Source organism: Fragaria vesca, linkage group LG5 (genome assembly GCF_000184155.1).
Source record: "Fragaria vesca subsp. vesca linkage group LG5, FraVesHawaii_1.0, whole genome shotgun sequence".
Taxonomy (NCBI): domain Eukaryota; kingdom Viridiplantae; phylum Streptophyta; class Magnoliopsida; order Rosales; family Rosaceae; genus Fragaria; species Fragaria vesca.
In genome coordinates, this window is record NC_020495.1 from 21756724 (window position 1) to 21781608 (window position 24885).

Genomic DNA, 24885 nt, shown 5'->3' on the forward strand with positions numbered 1-24885 from the left:
GAGAGAGAGAGAGGTGAAATGAAATTGGGAATATACTGGGAGAAATGTTTGTGTTAAATAAGCGTTGATGCCTTCTTTTGCCACTCATTGTCTCATTTTCATAGTAAAGTAGTCCAAAATAATAATCTTCTAGTACCAACGTTCATTTACCTAGAATGAGTAGGAGAGTATACGATTGTCTCTATATTTACTAGTCATGAAAATAGGAAGACCAGTGCTATAGGAATGGACACTACATTAAAATTCACAACTTATTATGAAACAGTTTGAAAATTTACGTCAAGTTTCGTAGTCAAATTTACGTCAAGCTATGCTCTATTGTTGCTTAAGAGTTCTTACTATGAGTATTCGATCAGTTGGAAAGTTGTTAGTTTCTTTTACAGTTTATATTAAATGGAGTGTGGTACTCTTCCTAATGAGTTGTTAAGTTTAACGAGGTCACTATAAACTCCGTTATGTAATCTTTTTATTGATGAAATAAAATCCCTTTGATCAAAAAAATAAAAAAAATTGTTTTCATAATTTTCATTCTACCCTATATATACATCTAACTCATTTCCATAAAAAAGAGAACATAGACGGAGACACGTGAATATAAACTCATTATCCTTATGACTAAGCTAGTTAGTAGTTGATATGTCGAAATTGAAAGACTATTAGGTTCAATTGATATTCCCCCTAGCTGGACCGCAAATGTGATTTAAGCTTCAATTGCTCCCTCAAGGTTCATCATTCAAATTGAACCATAGGGTTCATATTGGGGACTTTCATCTACAAGAATTCCCACTATATTCCCCCTAGCTCGATCACAGTGGTGATTCACTGGTGAATGGTGATCAAGATTCAAATGCTCCCTCAGGGTTCATCTTTATGTCCCTTGATCATGCTCATTGTGTTCAGCTGGTAAGTCCGAGAGTTGGGAACAAGATCCGTATTTGGAGATTTGAGTATTTCCAACTCCAATGGCTACAACAGTTGAGCTCTTGTAAATCATCAATTCGATTAGCCTCTTCTGGACCTTTAATAGCCTCAGACACCATTTCCATCCTCTCTACAAGGAGGATTCCAACTACACTTTGATAAATGCACAATTTTTTGTCAAAGAGTCAAATTTACTTAGTACACGATTTATTGAAAGACCGAAATACTATGATGTGAAATTATAATAAAGGACAATAAATTGTTACAAATTACAAATTCCATTTTTTTTTATCTTGATTTTTTGGATGAACACACATTTTATAATCCCTAACCCAAAATTATCATATTCGATCGTTCAATAGAGTTTGAAGACACTAGCATTCTACCTGAAGATGAGGTGAATTGTTTGTATTTTTTTTTCTTCTGTTGTTTTCTTTGTTGATGCTTCGTCTATCCGTTTACTCATTATTTCCTATGTCGATTTTATATATATTAATTTCCATGTCTTGTCGCTCTTATATTCGATTTTGTTTTTTTTTTTTTCAATCGGCGTCTTAGATTTTCAAAGTAATAGTCGTTTGAAGGATTATCAATCCTAAGTTTTAGAGGAGGTATGATGAATAAATTAAATTAAAAATTAAAAATATATATAAAGGATGAGAAGAGAATGTAGGGTGAACAAAGCAAATCTGAAATTGAAAAAATATATGTAAGGTGAGAAGACAACGTAGGGTGATCAAAGTAGAATTGAGAAAATGGTATTTTAAGTATTGTAAATGGGTGAACAAAGTAGACTTACAATTAAATTTATATAAATAAGGTGCGAAGAGAATATAGGGTAAACAAAGTGATTTGTGAAGTTGCAATAGACACACCTAACCTTATCTACTTTAGTACACCTCAGTTTACTTTTTTACATATTTAAAAACCTTAGTACACCTCAGTTTACTTTTTTACATACTAAGTGCATGTTTGTTTATAGGGACTAAATGAGACAGTGCTAAATAATGAGTCCAATTTAATTAGTACTGTGTTTGATATCACTTGGTATTAAAATAAATGTGCTTATGTAAAACCTTGTTTTCATTTTGGCCTCTTAGGTGGTGTTATTATGAAAACTCAAATATGTCATCCTTAGATAGCAACATCCTTCTAAGCTATAACTCAATCAAACTACCATCTAATCTCATGCAACACTAAACATATGTTAATATTAATACAACTTAAGACATCCCACATAAGTCCAAGACAGTTTTAGAAAATAAGGAGGTGTAATATAGTCCCGAGTACTAAACGTGCACAGCTTAATAGATTTACTATCATCGCTGTTGATAACCTTATCAAAACACATTTGCCCAACTTTCTTGTTCAATAATTACCCAAAAAAAACTTTCTTGTTCAATTACAAGGACTGACAAAACCTGTAATATAATATATTTAAAACCATCAAGTCAGAGTGATTGGGCAGCAGCCAAGAAACAACTTAGCAAAGAACGCCTTCCCATCTCCACGGAATGGGGGCCTCAAGTTGTTCTTAATTGAAGCTTCTTAAAAGGTGGTGTATAGAGCAGGCATTGTACTCTACACAATACCTTCTGGAGCGATGTTATGATTTCTTTCATAAAGCCATGATTTCTTCCCTATTAATGAAATTTTAGCCTTCATCAGATCTAACTCAGGTAAGGAAGCTGGCTACACATTATGATCCTAGACTATTCATAACTTCATGGAGTGATGTAGATCGATATGAATATACACACTGTTATGTTGTGTGTAATGAATGTTTGAGATAATGACCTTTTCTTTTGGTAAACTTTGGTCTAAACTTAAAACTGTGCATTTCAAATTCAGAGATTCATCTATACTGAAAATGGTGTTGTGAAATCATGATCTCTATAATCCTTAACGACAATCCTCTGGCAGCCTAAACAACAATATTACAATACAACCTCCTCCCCTCACTGTCATTACAAGTTTCACAACATAAAGAAAACAAGAACTTGAAACGCGAGAGCTAAGAACAAACTCCTACATTTTAACAGAGAATTAAGTACTGCTAGTGTAAAAAGAGATCAGTGGATGAGGATGATGGGAAGAGAAGAGAAGACAAAATGTGCAGTACGTAATGAAGAATCGATAGAGCATGGGCTGTGTAATTAAGCTGAAAGGAAGACTACAAAGAACAACCATTGCAGCTGCAGGGTCCATAGATAAGTATACAACATGCTAAAGATGCAAGGGATGGACCACTGTGCTTTCTACTTCTATTGGCTTTTCTCCACAGCACTACGTATTGATCCCAACTGGATATTCCTGCCATTAGTGTTCTAGAGCCCTCCTTCAATAATTCAATTTTGAAGGTCACACATTTTGCTCTTACCCTCATCCTTGGCAATTTTCACAATCAGAATTTTCTTTTTCTCATTTTACAGAATACTGGTGAGCCAAACAATACTTGTTTTCCTAAAGAATGTTTAGCTCGATGTAGAAACAAAATTGTTTTTGTTAGCTAGATGTAGATTGCTATAGTGTCTCGTATTTGTTTAAAATGGTATTAAAACTCTAGATACATAATGTATAATTGCAACTAGTTCGCGAGTCAAACTCATAACCTCACTTACGGAAAGTAAAATAAATGCCACCGGCAAATATATACATCTGCAGGAGAATATATACCTTACACTTGGCAATATAAAATTGATTCAAAAACATAGTAAAAAAGTGGAGCATACAATGAGTCTTCAAATAAAATGTCATCTTTAAGTATCGACAGCAACAAGAAAAAAACAATTTCCTAAGGTTTTAAACTCGACCAGACTAGACGCCGCTAAATTGTAGGACACTGGTTAATGTATCTTCATCAACTTTGATGTAGTTTTACAAGTACTGACAAAAAACATTGCTGCAGTATAACGTGAAAGCTATGAACCTAAACTTCTGATTTTTAAGTTATCATAAACAAATTTTGGAAATTGCAAATATAGGAATGACCATACAAATGAACTAGGACTACAAAAGACATACAAACGAACTAAAGTCTGCAAAAGAATCCACAACCATATACTATCTGCACAGTGATGAACTTGGAAAGGTTATCACAAAACTCAAAATTTCAAATGAGAAAAACATGTTTTCAGCATAGTACTCAAATTCCTGAAGAGCACCCACCATCTAATTTCTTAGGGGCCTCAAAAGCTGACAATGGCTACCTTCAACCTGATCCCAAAAGACCAAACCTTTTTCTGCTCCCAAACAAAACCCACAGAGCTACTCGTTTTCTTTCTCCTCTATCCTTTTTCTACTTTATTCAGTTTAATGTGAATGAATTCTGGTGATTCTGGCAATCAAATCCAATGAAATATTTCTCTTTTGTCAACTTGGCGTTTTGGATAGGCTTCACAATGATTGTTCTAGACTGAAATATCAGTAACCAGACTATGGAAATCACCCATCAAATATATGAAGATGTGGGTTAATACCAACCACTTCTCCAGGCCTTTGTCATATCAAACAACATGATTAAGCTAATAAAGGACAATTAGAATTACGGTTCTTTTGGCATCTACCCCAAAACTAAATCTTGGGGATAATCCCCCACTTGTGCTACTTGATCAAAAGCCAACATTTCGAAGAAAATCCTAGAAACATCAGATAAGGTTCTGCATTTTCGGCCGAAAAATTGGACTTAACCTTTGATGTGGGATTATCAACTCCAATACGTGAAGAACTTGGTTAGAAACCATAGCAGATTAGCTTTCTGAAATTGATATTGTCATAGCATTTTCCAACTGATACGTACCCTCTTAGTTTGCCAACAAAAGCACCATATGTTTGACGAAGAGCAAAAACAAAAACAAAAACAGAAAAAGAGAGCTACATATCAACAGAGGCAAATCATAACAGAATATTATCATTTTTGTCCAAACTTCCAGCAGTATCACATCAGATGCTGACATCTTAATCCATGGGCTCCAATAGATTAAGCTCCAAACCAAAATTTAAGCTATTCAAATTTTAACCACAAATCTGTAAAGGGAGAGGCAAAGAGAAAGACGAGATAAAGGGGGTGTGTGAATTTTATGTGCAAACATCATAACATGATGACACTAGCCTTCACAGGAAATTCATATTACAGGATAGTGACACTAGAACAAATGATGACACACTCTCTCTGTCATGCTGACTCTTGGGCTAATGTTTTCAGGGGCCAAATTGATGTGGCCATGAGTGAATGAATTTTAACAGATAATCCTCCTCAACTTTAGGGGAGGGCTATGCATGCTCCTCACAGTTTCACACTTCCATTTTTGAAGTCACTATAACATCTCACAAGTCCATCAACAAATCCTAAATCAATCAAGATGATGGCCAATAGGCGTGTTTCTAGGAGGGATGTCATCTTTCAAGAGTACAATCAATATGGTCTCTGACATAGTTATCTTCATCCAAGTGAGTTGACTGATGCATGTTTTCTCTTGACATAATTGACCTATGTTTGGTCTATTTTATGTACAAGAATCTTACCAGAAATAACACTACCGCAAAGGATTTACTCCTTTTCATCTTCAGCATCAGAATTCCCATATACAACAGCAAAGTAAAATCCTACCGTCCTCAATGTGAGGCCTGGAAACCTGTGAGAGCTGCCTGGTTGCATGTCAATTTTAATAAATGGCCATTGCATCAATTGTGCAGCTTCCCCCTCCTCCCATCCATCCCCAATTACGCAGAAGCGGACCTTTGGGTCATTGAAACGCGCCTTGATCCACTGAAAACATTGTAGTTTCCCTACTTCCCACGAACTATAGACTGAAGAAGTTATAGATACGTCAGTACCAATCTTACAAATTCACAACTATGAATGGTGCACATTGGAAACTACCACCATCCATGAAAAGTTAAACTTCAGATTTTAAAATAAACTTTCCCTTCATTACTGGACATAATCTTATAAGAATGCTATAACTGAACTATTATTAACTATATTAGATACTAATAATGTAAGACGGACATGGAATCCAGAACAAATACGAAAAAGTTGTGACCCTCGTGGATGCAAGAGTTATTCCATCCAAGTTACATGAAAAGTAGGCCTGATGGGACATGAAAAATATATTGCTTGGCTCTACCTCTATTTTTTCTTGCTACAATATGTAGGTTGATAATGAGAAAGATCAATGTTTTTTGGAAGAGAGGAAACATCAGTCTGTCATTCTTTTCCATGTCTTTATAGATAATGTCACTAACATTTCCAATTTCCAGGGTGTGTGAACTCCTCTTTTCTCTGCTAAGCTCAGTTGTTGAGTATATAAGAATTTGAGTGTTAGAAGTCCTGGAAATATTGTCCTTATTATTCCAGTAGAGTGACATGCTGATCTCTTCTACAATCTGCTGCTGTGATTCTCTGCTGTAGAGATGGTGAGCAAAGACATAACTGAAGATGATTGATGGAGGCGAAATAAAAAAAATTCCTGTGTATCCTGCTCTAGACAATATATGGACATTGGTGTATGATATGATTTGTAAAGCCAAGACCTGAACTTAAATCATCTGTTTCTAAGTTGCAATATTGCTTCAGATCTTTTGACAAGGCTGTCAGAAGGCTATCTTGAGCTGGTAAACTCTAGTGGCATGTGCAGCTTAATGGTGTTATGTGGAGAGTATCTACAGAGTGGGGGAGGAGCTCCATCCTTCGTGGAGAGTGTCTAGAGACTTTAGGAACAATTTCATTTCCACCAAGTCGAATGCAGCTGTTATGCATTCTTAGCATTCATTTTTTCCTGAATTTTCAGTTTTAGCTTTGTTACGATTAGTGGAAACCTTGTCCACTGTTCTGTACTTCGTCTTTTTCTAATGAAATACTCTTCCATATACAAAAATAAAATGAAACAGTGAAAGTCTAATATGATAAACCAGTCATTCTCTAGCCATTTAATATGATAAATGAGTCATTCTTAGCCATTTAATGTTCAAAAGTTCTAACAAAGTAGCAAACAAGGTATGAAGCATGTATATTTTTTTTTTCTCTGAAGAGAAAGGGATAGAGCAGAAAGTACACATGACAACATACCCAGGCGCAATTAGCCTCATCAGTATAATCAAACCATCTGCCAGCAACAAGTAAACATGAAAGTGGAAAGGATGACTAACCATTTTCATGAGCTATCATATTGTCGAGTCGAAAGAGCAAGCATTTGACAAGGCTGGGGATCAATGATCCTGATGTCACTAAAAGATGAATACACTTTGTAGTAGAAGAGTCATTTAACCCATCAGCAGCCACAATGGATGTGCCTCCATTACCAACAGAACACTCTTCTAAGAAGCCATGTGCTATATCGGAAGAAGTTCATTAGTCAGTAACTATGAAGAGCGTGTCAAATGAAAAACAAATTCTCAAGGCAAATGTACAGCCTTGGAATTTTTATTTAATTATTTCAGAATCAGAATTTATCACAAAGATGAAAAATACAGTGTACAGAGTCCACAAAGCAGAAATGGAGCAAAAACTCAAAACGAAAGCAACATAAAGACACCTCACGACACTCCCAAAAGAGAAAACAAAAGGTACTCGTAAAGTGCCGCTGCTCTTCAATCCCTTATAATACAAGAGAAGCTATAAACTTTAAAAAGCCTCAGAAACCAAAACCCCCAGAGCCACCCAACATCTTACTCCCCTCAGAAATCCTCAACCCCTACCCCTTCATAGACTTCAAAAGTCTTTCTATTTCTTTCCATCCACAACACCCAAAAAACTGCAAGGACATCACAATCCTATGGTACAGCCTTGGAACTATGGGTTAAGAGTTTCATACAAAATCTAGCATCACAAAGGGATACAAGGTACTATAAGTGTACTTGTGACGGTAGAGTATTTCATCATGGAGATGATGCATTGGACAAGATGGAGGCATCTCCATTATTGTCTGGAAATTCATGGGCACTAGCTATTCTATAGGTAGAAACATGCTAATTTAGACAGTACATGGCAGACACTAGCTATGTCTTCTAGTCTTCTGTGTCCTCATCCCATCATCAGACTTCTTCTTCTGGCGTATAGTGAAAAGTAGGTACCATAAAATAATGTATCCTAAGCAATCTGATAGTCCTGCTCTCTTAAAAACAACGTGGCATCCCCTTGACTTCACTAGCCGTCCAAGTAGAGGCATTGTTCTTTCAGATCTTGAGGCATTGTTCTATCAGATGCTTGCCATTATATGGACATGTATATGGGTATACAAGTGCATAACAGACATATTGAACCTGTTAACCAGCACCATTACATTCCTTGGGGGTCTCTTATCCCACTAAAGGAACTCATGGAAGACCCAAAAATCAATTTGTTTGAATTCTCAGCTTTGTAAGAACTAGCAGACCATTAAATTTCCATTCTACCACTGTTTCATAAGTTTTTTTTCATGTGTTTTTGGATGTCACCTCATGAAAACAATCTTTCCAATAATCTAACCTATTCTGTCTTACAGTCTACTCATGAAATGTTTTTTAGGTTACCACAAAATTTCTGATCAGAAAACGTCATTTCACATAAAGCAGAAAAAGTACAGAACAGAAGAAATTCATTTTTTATGTTGGTCCATTGCAATGATGCAACTACTGTGGCTTTAAGTGGAAAATCCTGAAACGTGCGTTATAAATGTGTTATACACAATTAGTATGACCTTAAACTATACTTGTAAGCCATCGTATTTAAAAAATTTCATTTGTAAAAGCATTTCCAAAATCTTCAGCATCTTTTTTTTTTTTGGCTGCCGTGTATGGGGGTATATGCTTGGTTAAATAAAAGTGGCGAACACCCACCCGCCAAACACCAATGTCAGCTTGCTCAAAGGAAAATAGGACAGTATTTATGGTTTTACAATTCTACTGATGTAAGTCATGTAACAAAGATGTGGTTGCTATAAAATAAGCTTGTTTTCTCTTCATTGTTAATATTATTTCATCATATTTGCGATATAGAAGACCGTAAAGGAGGTTGGAACTCAAAACACTAAACTGAATCTTACAGGCTGGACGAGCAGCAAAATCAAAAGAAGCAAAGTTAACAAGAACTACAAGCTGCATTGTCAAGAAAAAAATACCTGAGCTGAGCCATCTATCTGTATAATTATCAGTCATATCATACAATTCATCCAAGTCTTTTTTCGTCTCTTGATTAAGAAAACTCTGCAGACCCTGAAATAATAAAGTTTGAGGGTTCATCCAGATAGTTTTGACATTAAAACATCCAATAAGTTTTGGAGAAACCTATTCTTAAGCAGAAAACAACAACGTACTAGTTCTCTATACAATATATGACACACAGAGATGTCAACATGTAAGTTCAAGTTAAATTTACCCACATCTAACAAGGTCGAGCTAAGATTTTTTTTATGAACTTAGAATATAGAAAAAAGCAAATGGATTATGCTAATATAGAGCCATCCAATCACAGACAAGCTTAGTAACTTTGAACAGATAATAGACAAAGTCCATGATGATTAATGCAAACACACATGCAATTATCTTATCTCCAATTAATTGTTAAGGAAAAGGAAAGCTGGAGCGAAAGACCCTATATTGAATACTCCTTTTGTCGATTTATAACATCTTCATGGAAATTCCTTCCTCTTTTACATACATAGATTGACACTGATTGTATTTCATAACATACGACAATATAATATGCATTGCATATTGCATCTCTGTCATGGCCAGAGCAATGCAAGGTGTATATACTCAACAATCCTTTGCTGAAACAAATATAGTTTCTATTCTATTATTCAAAAACATATCATGAATATAAGTCAGAAGAGTTCAAGACAATAGGCACTGCATTCACCAACTTCTACTAGGTAATAGCAGGACAGAAACGAGAATAAAAATTCTTCGGCAAATAATGAAATGGGACACGTTTAGATACCTGTTTATATCTCTGGGCTATGACTCTGTGCCTATATGCCAGTTTTCTTTTGTTGTCATCATCATAAGAAGCACCAAATTCATCTTTGCTGAAATCATATTCAGAAAGATTGCGTCCATCATCATATCGGCTCAAGACATCAAGATAGGGTTTATTATGGTTCTCAATCTGCACCAGCCATACCAATATTTCAAAATCCAAATTACCATCAAGTGCATAAAAGAGATACACATATACAACCCAAGTCCACACGTATGCAAAGCAACTCACTTGTTCATAAAAGAAATGATCATCACACAGAGATAGAATTTGCTTCTCCCAATTCTTTCCGATTTCTACACCCTCTTGCACATTCTTCACCCCATTGAAACCCTCCGCGTAAGTTCCAGTCAACAAAGACTTGAGCAGTATGAGAGTCTCATCCATGTCCCATATATAAACATCTAGTTTCTCATCCCTGCTGCTTTCAGCAAACCCTTTTCCAGTACTTGCATTCTCACCCATCAAACTTCCCCGATTTCGGTGTCAACTCAGAACAGCTGGTCTGGAGAGTTTTCAACAATCAAAGTCTACTATGTTACCAAATACCCGACACACTTGTAATATTAATTGTCTAAAGCAACTTGCTTTTCAAACAACTACAGATACATGATTTGATTTCATTGAGCAAAAACAAGAACATACAGATAAATGGGGGAACATATATAGCAACCCAGTTGTAAATTTGATTGCTTTATCAAGTCTAATTCAAATTTGAAGTATATCCAAAACCAGGCTACAGACCACAGTATCAAACAGCTTGAAATTAATGGCGAAATGCATAAAAGATTCAACCTTTGAGATTCTTACTTTGAGGACGACAAAATAGTACTCACAGTGAAGACGCAGCTTTTAGGAGACCAAGGTTTTACCTTTTTTCGATAATTATATATGCAGAGGTTTTTAGTTTTATGTTTCTTGTAATGGCCAAATGTCAGGTTTACCCCCAGCTGCTGTGAGACTCATTTTTAACCAATGTTTGTTTCAGTACCAATTGCTTTGTTTGGAATTGTCCAAGGTTCAATCTTTATCAAGAACCAAACAATTGCATGCTTTGATCATCAAGACCCATCTTTCCCATGACCCATTTTACGCAACAAGAATGGTCAGACACTATGCAGTCAATGGTGACCTTCATTCTGCACGTAAAGTGTTCGATGAAAGTCCCAGCCGAAGTGTTTATCTCTGGAACTCCATAATTCGAGCCCACGCTCAAGCTCACAGATTTGACCATGCATTTTCTCTGTTTAATAGGATGCTTAGAAGTGAAACCAAGCCTGATAACTTCACTTATGCTTGTCTTATACGTGCCTGCTCTGACAGTCTTGACTTAGATGGACTGAGACTCGTCCATTGTGGAGTTGCAGTTTCTGGGTTGGGATTGGATTCCATTTGTAGTAGTGCACTTGTTACTGCTTATTCAAAACTGGGTCTTGTTGATGAAGCAAGTAGGGTGTTTCATTTGACGCCGCAGCCGGACTTGGTAATGTGGAATTCTATGATTTCGAGTTGTGGAAATTTCGGGTTTTGGGATAAAGGGCTAGAACTATTTAGTATGATGAGATGCAGGAAGGTAGGGCCTGATGGATATACATTTGTTGGGTTGCTTTCGGGTTTGAAAGATTCGAGCTTGATAAGTGTTGGCCAAGGAATACATGGTCTTTGTTTGAAAAGTAACTTGGATTGTAATGATCATGTATGTAGTGTACTTGTGAGCATGTATTCAAGATGTAAATGTATGGAGTCTGCACATAAAGTTTTTAGTGGTTTGTTTGAGCCAGATTTAGTTACTTGGTCTTCTTTGATAACTGGGTATTCTCAGTCTGGAGATTATGAAAAGGCATTGTTGTTCTTCAAGTGTTTGAACATGGAAGGCAAGAAGGCAGATCCTATTTTGATTGCCAGTGTGTTGGCTGCTGCTTCTCAGATAGCAAATGTAGGGCCGGGTAGTGAGATACATGCTTATGTTGTTCGACGAGGAACTGTATCAGATGTGATGGTTTCTTCTGCTCTCATAGCCATGTATTCAAAGTGTGGTTTCATGAGAATGGGGATTCGTGTTTTTGAGGCAATGCCAGAGAAGAATATTGTTTCATACAATTCATTAATATTGGGTTTTGGTTTGCATGGACTTGCGTCTGAGGCGTTTAGAATGTTCAATGAGATACTGAGAAACGGATTAGTACCTGATGAATCTACTTTTTCTGCTCTTCTTTCTGCATGCTGCCATTCTGGGCTTGTCAAAGATGGCCGAGAAATTTTTAGAAAAATGAGAGAAGAGTTTGGCATTGAAGCTAGAGCAGAGCATTATGTTCATCTGGTGAAGCTTCTTGGGATGGAGGGCAGGTTGGAAGAGGCTTACAATCTGATCTTGTGCTTGCCAGAACCTGTGGACAGTGGCATTTGGGGATCCCTTTTATCATGCTGTGATGCCTGTGGGGATTCCGAGCTGGCAGAAATTATAGCTCAGAAGCTCTTTGAAAGTAGTTCCGAGAAAACTGCTTACAGAGTCATGCTTTCGAATATATATGCTGGTGATCGAAGGTGGGATGAATCAAAGAGAGTAAGGGATTACATAACAGAAGGCCAATTGAGGAAAACAACTGGGTTTAGCTGGATTAAAGGTAGTTAGTTATCTTTCTTTGTATTACTTTAACATCAATCTTGTGCTAAGAACAAGAGGATTTTATTGACAGAATATTAAGGTTAGTAGGGAGTTGAACAGAGAATATCAAGGGGCCATCTTGAACTCAATGCATATTCACAGTCCAGTGATTATGGTGTGTGGGTACATGACATGTAAAGAAAAAGAAAAAAAAGAAAAAAAAAAATAGTCTATCATTCTGGTTCCTCAAAGGCTTATCTTATTTACATGGTTGCAACTTGCATGCTTGTAAGGGTCAAAAATTGCATGTATAATAAAAAAGAAAACTCCACTTATGAAATACAGTGAAAGACATGTGGAGAAATTTATCCTTGCATCATGATGTTCCTCTTTGCCCGCTTTTCACATAATTTTGTAACATAGAGTTGGTAGTGTATGATATTTGTGGAATGTGCCTGATTTTGTAATACTCCTCTCCACCATCAGGTTTTAGCCGTTCTGCATGATCATCCAGCAGAGGCAGCAAATGCAAATGCTGCAGTGTGGTGAGGGATTGCAAACCTCCAGGTAACATCCTCAGTCGCAGACAACTAGGTAAGCGGAGATACGTCAAGCTAGGTAGTGCTCCCTCTTCAAGTTCTGTCCACTCCTCAAGAATACGAGAAGCAATGATGATCACCTCGAGCTTGGAAAACCCACCAGCAGTACAAAACTCTTTTCCTATTTGCTTTGCATTGTAAGCCTCCCAAAGGGTTAACTTCTTCAAGTTGGGTAGGACTTGAACTACCAATGATGGGTTCTCAGACAGATGGGAGAAACCTACTCTTAAGTTTGTGAGCCTTTCCAAGCAACCAACCCAAGCAGGTAGCTTCTTCCAAGGATGCCCTCAAGGCGAAGCTTTTGTAGAAATGACGGACGTGAGAATGACTCCAGGAGGACAAGCTCTCCCTGAGGGAATGCGTGTTTTGCTTCTAAAGACTAGGAAAGAAGGCCATGCATCTTTATAATAGAGGCAACCCTATCAGTTTACCTACTTCAGCTGCAGTGCCACCACCAGCGTGTATACCTGTCAAGGTCAGAAGTTCTGCGAGTCTTTCTATCCCAGCCGGTAGCTTCATCCCTGAAACGCCTTTCTTCTTGAACATTTTGAGGTGCATCAACCTTACATGATTATCTCAGCTGACAAGCCTGCTAAATCCCCGGACCATCTAATATCCAAAGTTTGCAGGGATTCTAATCTACCTAGCCCCTCTGGAAGCTCATTTATATCTGTGCTTTTCAAGCCAAAATATGAGAGGTGTATTAAGCACTCTTAAAGTGTTCATCTGGTAACTTTTTATTTTGGTATCTTTTAGCCCTAGCACTCTTAAAGTGTTTACACCATCAAATTGTAGCCAACTACCATCATGTTGAGATAGATTTTGATTTGCTAGCAGGAACCAAGCAGTTAGTTGAAGACTGTTCATTTGGGATATCAGTTGTGTGATATCTGAACAAATGCTAACCCCAGTGGCTGCAAATTTTCCTTCCTTCAGTTGGTTAAGACAGAACTGTTGAAGACGACAGGGGACCCTCAATTGAGTCCCATCTCTCCGAGGGTGTTCATCCGGTACTCGAAGCAGTTGCTCGTTGATCAGTTCACATATATATTCTTCTGCTACATCCTCCATAATCCTCCCTGCTGTTTCTTGTATCAGTCCTTGAGCTACTAGTAACCGGATAGGTTTCCCTTTTGAAAGCCGCTAGCTCTCAGGGAAGATGGAACAGTACATTTCACAACTTTGAAGGTGTAATTTCAACTTTGAAGGTGGGTATTTCACTCGTGTGAGTCATACACTCACTATATCGTTTCTAATCGTATGAGTAAAAATATTGAATTTGAGCTTAAGGTATCGTCGATCTCCAGTCATGTCTTTGGTGGTCATTGACTTTGGAATCAAGTAACTTTCTCCTAGTTTTATTAGTAAAAGGGGACTGTTTTTTATCAGCAAGAAAGTCAAAGTAAGGATATGGAAAGTAAATCAAGAAAATTACATGATCAGATTATTTTACAATAGAATAGATAACGAAAATGGAATATTATTAAAGAAGAAGAAGAAAATGAGCAATTTGGGTTTGCCTTGTTTTACACAACAACTAAACAAAGAAGAGGGATTTAACAGCCCACAGACTCACAATTCATCATCTTTAGAAGTTTCAAAAACTTGGCCATCAAACTTTTCCTGCAAGTCACTGTGCAAAACCTCCATAGAAGCCATGGGTGTAAAACCCAAGGAAAACCCACCATCCCCAACCTTGATAGAAACAGTGGAAGAAATCATGAAAATCTACAAGTCACTGCCACCAAGGCCCTCCATTGAAGAGGTTGAAGCAGCCATGTCTGTGCTCAAAACAGTTGAAACTGAACAAGAACAGAAACTTGAGGAGATATCAAAGCAGGTGATTCCCCAAGATGTCCCTGAAGAACTCTTCTCTGTTTTGCAGCAAGTGAGAAGGACCATGGTCCTGTTTCAGAGTCATGAACAGAGGAAAGAGGCTTCTGATGTGGTTGAAGTTGACAAGATGTTTCAGACTTTTGATGGCCTTATTCAGAGGACTTCTGGGCTGGTTTCTGGTGACACCCAGAAGGAGAATCATGTTGCTTTCGGGTACCCAGTTGGGGAAATTGTGAGAGAGCCTGTGATTAGTGATGAGAGTTTTGTGATGAACAAGAAGAAGGAAGATGAAGAGTTGAAGAGAGATGGTTTCAAGGGTTTAATCAAGAGTTCTTCTACAGTTTCTGCAGGTTAGCATCAAATTTTCATATTTAACTCTTTTTTTTTTAATAATTTCATATTTAACTTATGAGTATTGTTTTGGAAAATAATTTATATGTGAGAAATATGAAGAATATACTTGACCCATTTTAGTGTTGATAAGTAAGATAAATTTTAGGATTTTAATGAACTTTGGATTTGCATGAGTAAATGTGCTTGGAGCTTGAGTTGTTTGACTTTTGAAGTTTTGATCAGGTGAATGATAATTGTGAAATATGAACACCTAGTTCATGAGTATTTGTCTTTTGTTGCTCTCTCTGAATTAGTCTATCTTCTAAGAACTGTTCAATGTTTTCAGCTTGCCTCATTCTTCAAAACTAAAATTTTAAACAGGCATTTCTTGTATTTCTCTTTTTGGCTTGTTTCTATATCGGTTCGCTATCATATGTTATAGACTATTTAACAAAGTCTGCATCATGGTAATGTAGATGGATTTCTAGCTGACTTTCGTTTCCAATGTTATGTAGGAGAGTCTGAGAAATTAAGTCTAATGAAGGTGGCAGCTATAATAGAAAACACTGCTAAAACTGGAGAAGTAGTTCTTGATCTTAGAGGAAAATTAGTGGATCAAGTGGAGTGGCTTCCAATATCAATAGGGAAATTATCAGATGTCACTGAATTGGATTTGTCCGAAAACCGAATCATGGCTATTCCTCCTACCATCGGTGGCCTTAAAGCCTTAACAAAGCTTGACATCCACTCTAACCAACTCATAAACCTTCCGGACTCATTTGGTGAGTTGAGTAATCTCACTGATCTTGATCTCCATGCAAACAGATTGAAATCACTTCCTGCTTCATTTGGAAACTTGATCAACCTTATGAATCTTGATTTGAGTTCAAATAGCTTCACCCATTTGCCGGAGGTTATTGGGAAGCTGATCAGCTTGAAGACATTGAATGCTGAGACAAATGATCTCGAGGAACTGCCTTTCACAATCGGATCCTGCACATCTCTTGCTGAGCTGCATTTGAATTTCAATCAGCTAAGAGCTCTTCCTGAGGCAATTGGAAAGCTTGAAAACTTGGAGATCCTCACAGTTCACTACAACAGAATCAAAGGGTTGCCAACAACAATGGGGAATCTTAGTTGTTTGAAGGAGCTTGATGTTAGCTTCAATGAACTTGAAACAATACCTGAGAACTTGTGTTTTGCAGTAAGCCTCCAAAAACTGAATGTGGCAAACAACTTTGCTGACTTGACAGCTTTGCCGCGGTCAATTGGAAATCTTGAGATGCTTGAAGAGTTGGATATCAGTGATGATCAGATTAGGAACTTACCATTATCTTTCAGGTTCTTGTCAAAACTGAAAGTTTTTCGTGCCGATCAAACACCTTTGGAAGTTCCCCCAAGACATGTGATACAGTTGGGTCCTCAGGTAATGCTAACTTTGATTCCACTTTGGCTATTCATCTGTGTTTGTTGCCTCTAATAATTTCTAGTACTGATTCAACTTCTTTCTTCACAGGCAGTTGTAAAGTACATGGAAGAATATGTTGCCAAGAGGGATGCTGCATTTCAACCATTGAAGAAGAAGAAGAAGGGTTTTTGGTTCTGGATTTGTTCAAAACTCTGCTCCAGCAAGAACTAGTATACTTGAATCTTTTGAAAGCTTTCTTACATTCTGTTTATTTCAACAAATCATGCTATGAAAAATGGTATATTGTCCATATTCACTCAGAAACTTTCTTTTGTACAGATACTTTGCAACTTGGTACTGTTCTTTTGTGTGATTCAAGTGAGTTGAGAGATATGTAAGGTGAAGTTCTTTTGTGATAATTTTCTTAATACAAATGGGAAATTTACTATGCATTTTTTTTAGTGGGTTGAAATTATATGGACAAACAGCCAAATCTTATCATAATCACCATCATCATAAGTTGAATCCAAAAGGGTAGCATCATAAATTTAAAGTAAGATACCACTGGCACTGTTTTTCAAACAGAAATTATAAAATGGCATATGGTAGCATTGGCTTATAGTTGACTTCCGTTAAACAGCTCTTAAAAGGGTCATTATCTTACACTAATTTTCTAAAACTGTGGGAGCTATTCTGTGTCAGCAATGAGCAGTAAGCTGATTTGTAGCTCTAATCTTTAATCCAATTAAGAATGTTTAACTGTTAAGTGTGAGACAAATGGTTCATTATTTTCTAAACCAGAATCAGATTGATCCTTTGGAGCATATTGCAAGGGAGGGCGGCTTTGATTCCTCAGTTGGATTAGAAAGGCTCCAAAGCCTCTGGCCAAATCATATTGATATGCAATCTTATCTTTAATTGGTTCTTAATAACTTGCTTGACATTCTCAACATTACTCCCATAGTTAGTACCGGCATAGTTATGAAACATTACTGTCAACTAGGGAATTAGTGTTTTATTGTATTAATGTATAATGTTTTCTAGCACCAATTAGGATGGGATCCGGATACTCTATTTAGCTTTAAGTTGCTTTGATTTGTTTGGATGCCATATAACCATTAGATGAAGTAAGGATAACATAGCGGTCTTAAATTGTACTCAATCTAATAGTTAGAAGTCATCCAAGCAAATCTAAACAACATAAATCCAAGTAGAGAAGACTAATGATGAAGTTGCATTATAAACGATTCTATTCCATCACAATTGTCAAAGTACTGTTTCTGTCTTTTGGAAATTGTTTTGTCAAGTGACTTTATTGAAGAAAAAATAGCAGGAATTCGATAATATATTTTAGGAACACATGATGGCGTATCATTTTTAGAATATACGACAGAAAAAAAAAATTCCCGAAGTAACTTTCAAACAAAAACTTATTAGTTAGTGTGTTACAGCCCCCTTCCATTGATGGATCTCTATTTTTGGCCACTTTCTAGGGATAGGGCATTACACCACTTCCCAATTGAATTTTTACATCGCCACCGTTCATATCTTAGGTCTATATGAGTAGATCACCTCTACAAAATTTCATATGATTTGGTGATCGTTAAGACTTTCAAAAGTTTGATTTAGTTTTAATGATTTTGAACGGTCCAACTTATGTCAAACTAAAACTGTTGAAGGTCATTAAAACTAAATTGAATTTTTGAAAGCCTTAACGATCACCAAATCATATGAAATTTTGTAGAGGTGATCTACTCATATAGACCTAAGATATGAACGGTGGAGATGTAAAATTATAATCGGGAAGTTGGTGTAATGCCATATCCCTATGAATGGCTTAAAATAGGGATCCCTCATTGGAAGGGCCCTATAGTGTGTTAACCTATAAAAGTTTGCAGCGCCAATTAGAATGGAGTTCCATAAGAAATTATTCAACCCCATTGAAGTATCCAATTACTTTTTGATTTAATTTGAACCTGTTTTTTTTTTTTTATCAAATGCACAATTAATGTGCTACAATATTGTGAGTCGAACTCACAACCTCTCACTTACAATGAGAGATTTATGCCACTAGACCAAACGTACGGTAATGGGCAATTTGAACATGTTTTTTCCAATAATTTTTTTTTTTTGAAGCAAAGGCGGGCATGTAACCCATTATATATATTAATAGTCGCAACCAGAATAACACTGATACAGACCCTAACGAATTGAGATGATTCACATACCATTACATTGTACATTGTCGCTCATCGACGATGAGCCTACAAGCTATGATCTAGCTTTACATAGAGATAATTTTGTATCAAAATTTCTATCGCCAAGGAGCTCAATTGTGGTATGACAAGAAGTGTCTATTATCTAGATGTAAAAGAAACATCATAATTTGCAGTCACAATACCTACCTAGAGTTTCTAGAAACCTACGTAAGAAAATTATTGGAGATAAACTAACAAAAAAATTAATTTAAACTTTAGAGGCCCAAAAAGGGCGTAGAAAACTAGAGATAACCATCCTGGATCCAGAGTAAAAACCCTGGGCCCAAGGCATTAGGACCAGAGCAAACCAATGAAGCATGGCCAAATAGGTCCGGCCTATGATCTCAACCCAAGTTTGCAGTTGCCACTAGCAACCATCTCACCACCAGTAACACCGTCATGCCGCCACCGTCGTTGTCGGATCCCAACCACAACCGAAACTCTATCACCGACCTCGCCACATCGCAACCCACCACCTTCAAACCCCACAACCATGGGACTCTTCCCTCTCCCTCAGTAACACGCACCAACATAGATCCCTGATTCAATGGCAGCGGGAAATCGGCGAGCTCCAAACGGAAATCACCCCAAAAACCTACACCAAAAAAAGGTCTCTCACCATTGATCGGTTGCGAGATTTAGCCGAGTCACCCTTGCTTGTGTCGACGCCTTCTTGCTCAGAAAAGCTTGAAACCCCTCAACCTTGCTCAGATCATACTTACTTCGTGATTGAAATCAAATATGATACTCGTCCAGCACACTCCCAAGACCAGCGAGACCAAAGGCCATCACAGATCCGGTCGCTGTCGGACGAGTGTTTTGGCAGAAGTGGAGGCTTAGGGTTTAGGGTTTTACTGATATTAGCAGAGGATGTACACATACAACTTTTTTTCCAGTAACTTTATTGAAAAAAAAGGAGTGGAAAACAATATTCAAGGTACATCGTACACATAACATCTTATCCTTTTTGAGACACCTTAAAATAACTTCACATCCTCTTCAACATAGCAAGCAAAATTAAGAAAGTACAAAAGATTGAGACTCTGACCTCTGACTTTGACATGTCATGTCTTTATTGTCGAATGAACACAATGACGCTTATGACACTACATTAGTCCTTAGTTGTGATTACTATGAAAAAAGCAATGTTGTTAGGAAGCAATTTTAAGGCTACCCACCCAAGATTGAACCGTGCTATCAAGCTTGTTTGTTAATGGTGCCTTCCTTGAATGTCTTACAAGATATATTGTTAGTCATACTAGAAAACTAATCACACTAATATAGTTACCACCGCAAAACCAAGATTGATCACAGTGTTACGGATTCGACACCTAATTATGTCACGTGTAGATAAATGGCCCAACACATAACACATAACACAACTATATTAGTACTTTGCCTCTTTATTTGGGACTCAGAGAGCCCTTGCCTTCACCTGAGCCAGATCCGCTCTGTGCTCAGCCAACAACAAATAAAAACAGTTAGAATGAGTGGATAAACAATGAAGAAATTGAGATTCACAAAAAGATGTGGGGAAAATACCTTGGCAGCGCCTAGTTCCAAAACAAAAAGAAAGAAGAGTGAGAAAAAAGAGGGAAAAAGAGAAGAAATAAAGATCCAGATGAGAGAGAGAGAGAGAGAGAGAGAGAGAGAGAGAGAGAGAGTACCATGACTTCCTTGATAAGGTGCGGAATCGCTGGAATGAAACGTAGTAACTGAATCACAAAGCAAGGCTATGAATCTATGACCTAACATTAAGTCGTAGAGTTCTTCCCGCCTTACAGGCTTAAGTCGATCCCTGATCCCTGATTGAAGCGATTAACTCCTCACATTCCGAAAGAAGTCCTTTGAGTACACAAGAAACTACTTTATGGTCCTCCACTAGAAACTCAGCTACATGGAGGCCATTGACAATGCCTTTCGTTTCACTCATGTATGTTGACATGCTTGAGTTCCTAGCGATGATGAGGACTATGCTTTTTTTAGCATCAGGATTTCGAGGCGATCCTATCTTTGAGCTTTTCACGTGAGATGTTGCCTTTTGAGCAAATAGATCTTCAAACTGCCCGTGTGGTGCTAATTGCTCAAGTTGCACCCACTCTGATCGTTTTTGGGCTTAGACGACCCGTCTTGATTAGGTATAAATTACTTTTTTTTTCTTTGAGAAAACACTATCTTCTACCTCATATGTTAACGGAAAAAACGAACGAGAAACAAAAACCATCGATGTCTCCTCCGGTTATTGCTCCCCATTTGGCTCATCGAACCCCAATAACTGGTTTGTGACTATCTTAAACCACCTCGATGGAAGCGAAGGTATCATGAGACCCAGATAAGGGTTTCATTTTCTTTTGTTCTAGTAGATCTACTATGTATTATTTAGGGTTTATCTTTTTGTATACTTTTTCTTGTCTTGATTTACATTGTCATCTTAATTTGTATATCATTGGTTGTGCTTTCTTTTTGTGCGGATTGTTTGCTTCTTTTGCGGTCTTTCATATGAAATGGTCATTTTCCAGAAAATTATGTTGGTTTTGGGATAGATCTCTGTTGTTAGGTTTGATGTGACTTTGCATCCCACTGCATGCATGTTGGAGTAGTATGTTATGAGATATGTAAGCTTGCATTGATCACAACCAACATTGTTGGTCCAGTTCTTAGTCTTGTGGGTATAAGCAGGGTTTTTAAACCGTGCATGTAGTTTTTTTTTTGTCATAATAATAAGCATTACTTACTACACACATCATTATCCAGTGAAACAAGATTTTGTTGTCCTGAAATTTGCAACATTAGAAACAAGTAAAAGCCCACTAGCTTAAACTACTGAAATCAGGTTTCCTTCTTACTCTGCTCGGTACCAAAGTCATTTCTCATAGCTGCAATTACCTTAAGGATAACGGTTCTAACAATGCACTCAACAAAAACATCAAAAACGCTCCAAGCAGTCTCAATCACACTTAATAAGAAAGAGTCTTCCCCTGGTAGACTTTTCTCTTGTTTAAGTTTTTTATTTGATTGCTCTAATAAGAAAGAGCCTTTCCCTGGTAACTTTTTCTCATCTTCCAACTTTCCATTTGATTTGTGTATTGGTTTGTCTTCTAACTTCACCTTTAACAGTAACTCCTCCTTTGTAAGTACAAATTGTATGTGGTAAGGAAGTGTTCCTCCTGAAGCCGCTATAGCTTTATCCTTTGATATTGTAAACGTTGGGTGCTCGTGAGACACTTCTATCTAATGAATTTCTTTTATTATAAAAAAAATTTATGGAGAATTTAAGTTTTATGTGAACAACTTGTGAAGAGAGCATAGATGACATGAAGCATAAGATTTTGAGCACCAACCTTGAACTAGAATCAGTGAAGAGTTTAGCAGTGAAGATTTGATTATAATCATTATATTGCTAAAGGCAAGAGTCTACCATAAAAAGGGAAGTTGTTGCAGGCTGTAATGGATGCCGATCCATTGCTTAAAACGTTTCTTGTCACCGCTCATCATCTACCACGGTGGCGGAATTCTCCTTTTATGCAGCCTCTAAATCTTTCACTATCACTCCAAGGTTGCAAAGAAATTCTTACAAGTGTGAAGGAGAAACCAGTGGTAATAACAAGCTCTTCTAACTATCTCAATTCAAAATCCTATCATGGATTTTCTCAAACATGTTCAGATGTCATTTTAGATTTCAACAATGTTCCTTTTGTGATCTCATGTAAAAGTTCGACACCACTGAATTCAAGTTCATATCACCAACAAATCCCTGCTGCCAAGCGATGTAGGCTTCAATGAATTTAGTCCAACTAAGGATTTCATTGTTGGTGTAAATTTACATGAAAAACTTTTGTTGTTTTTGGTTATCTTTTTGTACTTATTTTTTAGATTTCAATAATATATGATAATTTTCTTTGAAGAAAAAAAAATCTTTTCTCTTGGCCAGATTGGTGACAGTGCAATAACCTAATGGTTCAGCTCTACATGTCTTATTATTTAGGGTTATTATTAATGTCTTATCTCTCTGAAAATATTGGACTGCTACTTTATGGTCAGACTGAATCCCCCATTGATTTCTCTGTGGTTGGTTGTTCTGAACATAAACTCAAATAACAACTGTGTGGCCAATATCATCATCATCATCGTCTCTTTATCTCTGAGAGACTACTGAGACCAACTGCACTATCTTCAGGATACAAAGTTATTCTGAAACCCTAATTAAGTGGAATAATAGTGAAAAGGGTTCAGTTGGTAGGTATACCAATGAAGACTGGTATGAGAGAAAATACGTCATTCATTTCCTTACATATCTCACGCGAGAAGTATTTCCTAAGATAGAGTTGTTTCAGGCTTTTTCATTAAGCAAGCAGTTTTCCCCTCTTTAGGAAGGGACCTTCTATTTCTGCATTGATCTTTCAAAGTTAAACATAAACAATTTTGCTCGTACATATATAAGATATGTTCTGGGATATATCGTTCATCGTGTGGTTTTGAAGCAATGATGCTTCAACCATAATAAAAAAAATGATGCTTCAACCACAATAAAAAAAAAAGAAGTGAGACACTAATATGCAAGATATATATGGATGTCATGATGAAACTGGTGAAGAAAATACTCGGTTTCCATGTCTTCAAATTGCTAATGAGCTATTTTATTTCGCACAGTTAACAAATGCAGCTAAGCGATTTGAAGGGAAGTAATGCATAAATGATTGACTTCATATCATATTTTGTTGAATATGAAAGATGACTTTATAGAGAAATAAGAATATTGTTGATTCGATGCCAAATAGCTTATTTTTTTACTTTCCAGCCACTTATTCTCATAAATAAACAGAAGACAGATTTTCTTAAAAATCCAGCTGCACCATTCTCACCCTAAGAGCAACTCCAATCATCATGTCAAATTTTTTTGTCAAATTTGAATTTGACACTTACATGGCAAATGACATTTGGTTACAATTTCTTATGTCAAGTGACTGCATTATTTTATCAAAAATTTCTTTTATTTTATTCTATTGTAATATCTCATCCTATAATCATCTAGTCTTCTCCCTCTGTTTCTTCTTTCCCATCCTTCGATTGGCTTTTTTCTCTTCGTCTTCTCCTTCTCACCAAACCTCCTCACTCTGCTACCAAACCTCCTACACCGATCTCACTCTTATGCTTCGATTTAAAGCTTAAACAATGAAACGACAAAAACAAAGTCCTCAAGAGAACAAGACTAGATCGAAGAACAACAATTAGAGGAAGAGCAACAACTCTCCTCTCAAAATCTCATATCCCTAATCTTACCACAATTCATTTTGACTGGGTAATATGAATGGTGTTCCTCATCCACAAGCTCTCTCCATTTGCTTCTTCTACTCTCTGTCTCCTATATATTCAACTTTTTGCAACTGGGAAAATTGGTGTTCGGAAGTATTATTGAAATTGTAGCAACTGATGATGGATTATGAATTTCTAAGTTCATTTTCATCTCAGAGTGTTGCGAAAAGGAAAAAGAGAAAGAAAGGGAAGAAGAGAGAAAGAGAGAAGGAATAATAAAATACGACCGTACTAATGCAACATATAAATTCATTTTACCATCTCGAGGTTTGAAGCTGACTTTATTTTGAAAATTTTACCCCCTTAATTTTCTAAATTTCATCAGATTTGCCCATTTACTAAGATTCCGTCAAATTCATACGTTAGTTTTAACATTATGGCTCACTTTAAGGGGCAAAATAATCATTTATTGATATAAATCTCAGTTTTGAGCCTATTTTTTAAGATTTCATGCAAGTGTTCGACGTCCAAATTGAATAAAATCTTGGCAAAATGGGCATGATTGATGAAAATCAGAGAATTCATGGGGTAAATTTTCAAAATTGAGAGAATGGGAACTGAAATGAAGTTAACCTCAAATTTCAGGTGGGTAAACTGAATTTAATTCTTAGTTTTATTTATGTCAGAGTTTGTGGCATCTTTCATAACTTCAA

General features: G+C 36.8%; 3 protein-coding genes and 1 pseudogene across 3 annotated transcripts; 2 read left to right on the forward strand and 2 right to left on the reverse strand.

The window, feature by feature from the left end:
• Nucleotides 1-4909: 4909 nt before the first annotated feature.
• Nucleotides 4910-10763, reverse strand: LOC101312833 (eyes absent homolog 4-like). Its single transcript, XM_004300205.1, has 6 exons — nt 10691-10763; nt 10112-10385; nt 9842-10009; nt 9021-9114; nt 7072-7254; nt 4910-5730 (listed from the first exon to the last, which is right to left on the reverse strand). The coding sequence occupies exons 2-6, from the start codon at nt 10343-10345 to the stop codon at nt 5471-5473; spliced, it is 939 nt and encodes a 312-aa protein (XP_004300253.1). The 5' UTR covers nt 10346-10385; nt 10691-10763; the 3' UTR covers nt 4910-5470.
• Nucleotides 10764-10982: 219 nt separating this feature from the next.
• On the forward strand, nt 10983-12512 carry LOC101307801 (putative pentatricopeptide repeat-containing protein At1g64310-like). The gene has a single exon (XM_004301643.1). The coding sequence runs from the start codon at nt 10983-10985 to the stop codon at nt 12510-12512; it is 1530 nt and encodes a 509-aa protein (XP_004301691.1).
• A 349-nt stretch (nt 12513-12861) lies between these two features.
• Nucleotides 12862-14155, reverse strand: LOC101308098 (annotated as a pseudogene).
• Nucleotides 14156-14554: 399 nt separating this feature from the next.
• Nucleotides 14555-17061, forward strand: LOC101313121 (leucine-rich repeat protein SHOC-2-like). Its single transcript, XM_004300206.1, has 3 exons — nt 14555-15270; nt 15769-16679; nt 16770-17061. The coding sequence occupies exons 1-3, from the start codon at nt 14586-14588 to the stop codon at nt 16890-16892; spliced, it is 1719 nt and encodes a 572-aa protein (XP_004300254.1). The 5' UTR covers nt 14555-14585; the 3' UTR covers nt 16893-17061.
• Nucleotides 17062-24885: the final 7824 nt, after the last annotated feature.

Excerpts from the sequence above, each read along its gene's own strand:
- LOC101312833 (XM_004300205.1), bottom strand. The coding sequence starts at position 10,345 with ATGGGTGAGAATGCAAGTACTGGAAAAGGGTTTGCTGAAAGCAGCAGG. Across the intron at positions 10,010-10,111 it reads ATCATTTCTTTTATGAACAA|ATTGAGAACCATAATAAACC; the intron begins GTGAGTTGCTTT and ends TGGCTGGTGCAG. Across the intron at positions 5,731-7,071 it reads TATGATAGCTCATGAAAATG|TCTATAGTTCGTGGGAAGTA; the intron begins GTTAGTCATCCT and ends TAACTTCTTCAG.
- LOC101307801 (XM_004301643.1), top strand. The coding sequence starts at position 10,983 with ATGGTCAGACACTATGCAGTCAATGGTGACCTTCATTCTGCACGTAAA.
- LOC101313121 (XM_004300206.1), top strand. The coding sequence starts at position 14,586 with ATGAGCAATTTGGGTTTGCCTTGTTTTACACAACAACTAAACAAAGAA. Across the intron at positions 15,271-15,768 it reads TTCTTCTACAGTTTCTGCAG|GAGAGTCTGAGAAATTAAGT; the intron begins GTTAGCATCAAA and ends AATGTTATGTAG. Across the intron at positions 16,680-16,769 it reads TGATACAGTTGGGTCCTCAG|GCAGTTGTAAAGTACATGGA; the intron begins GTAATGCTAACT and ends CTTTCTTCACAG.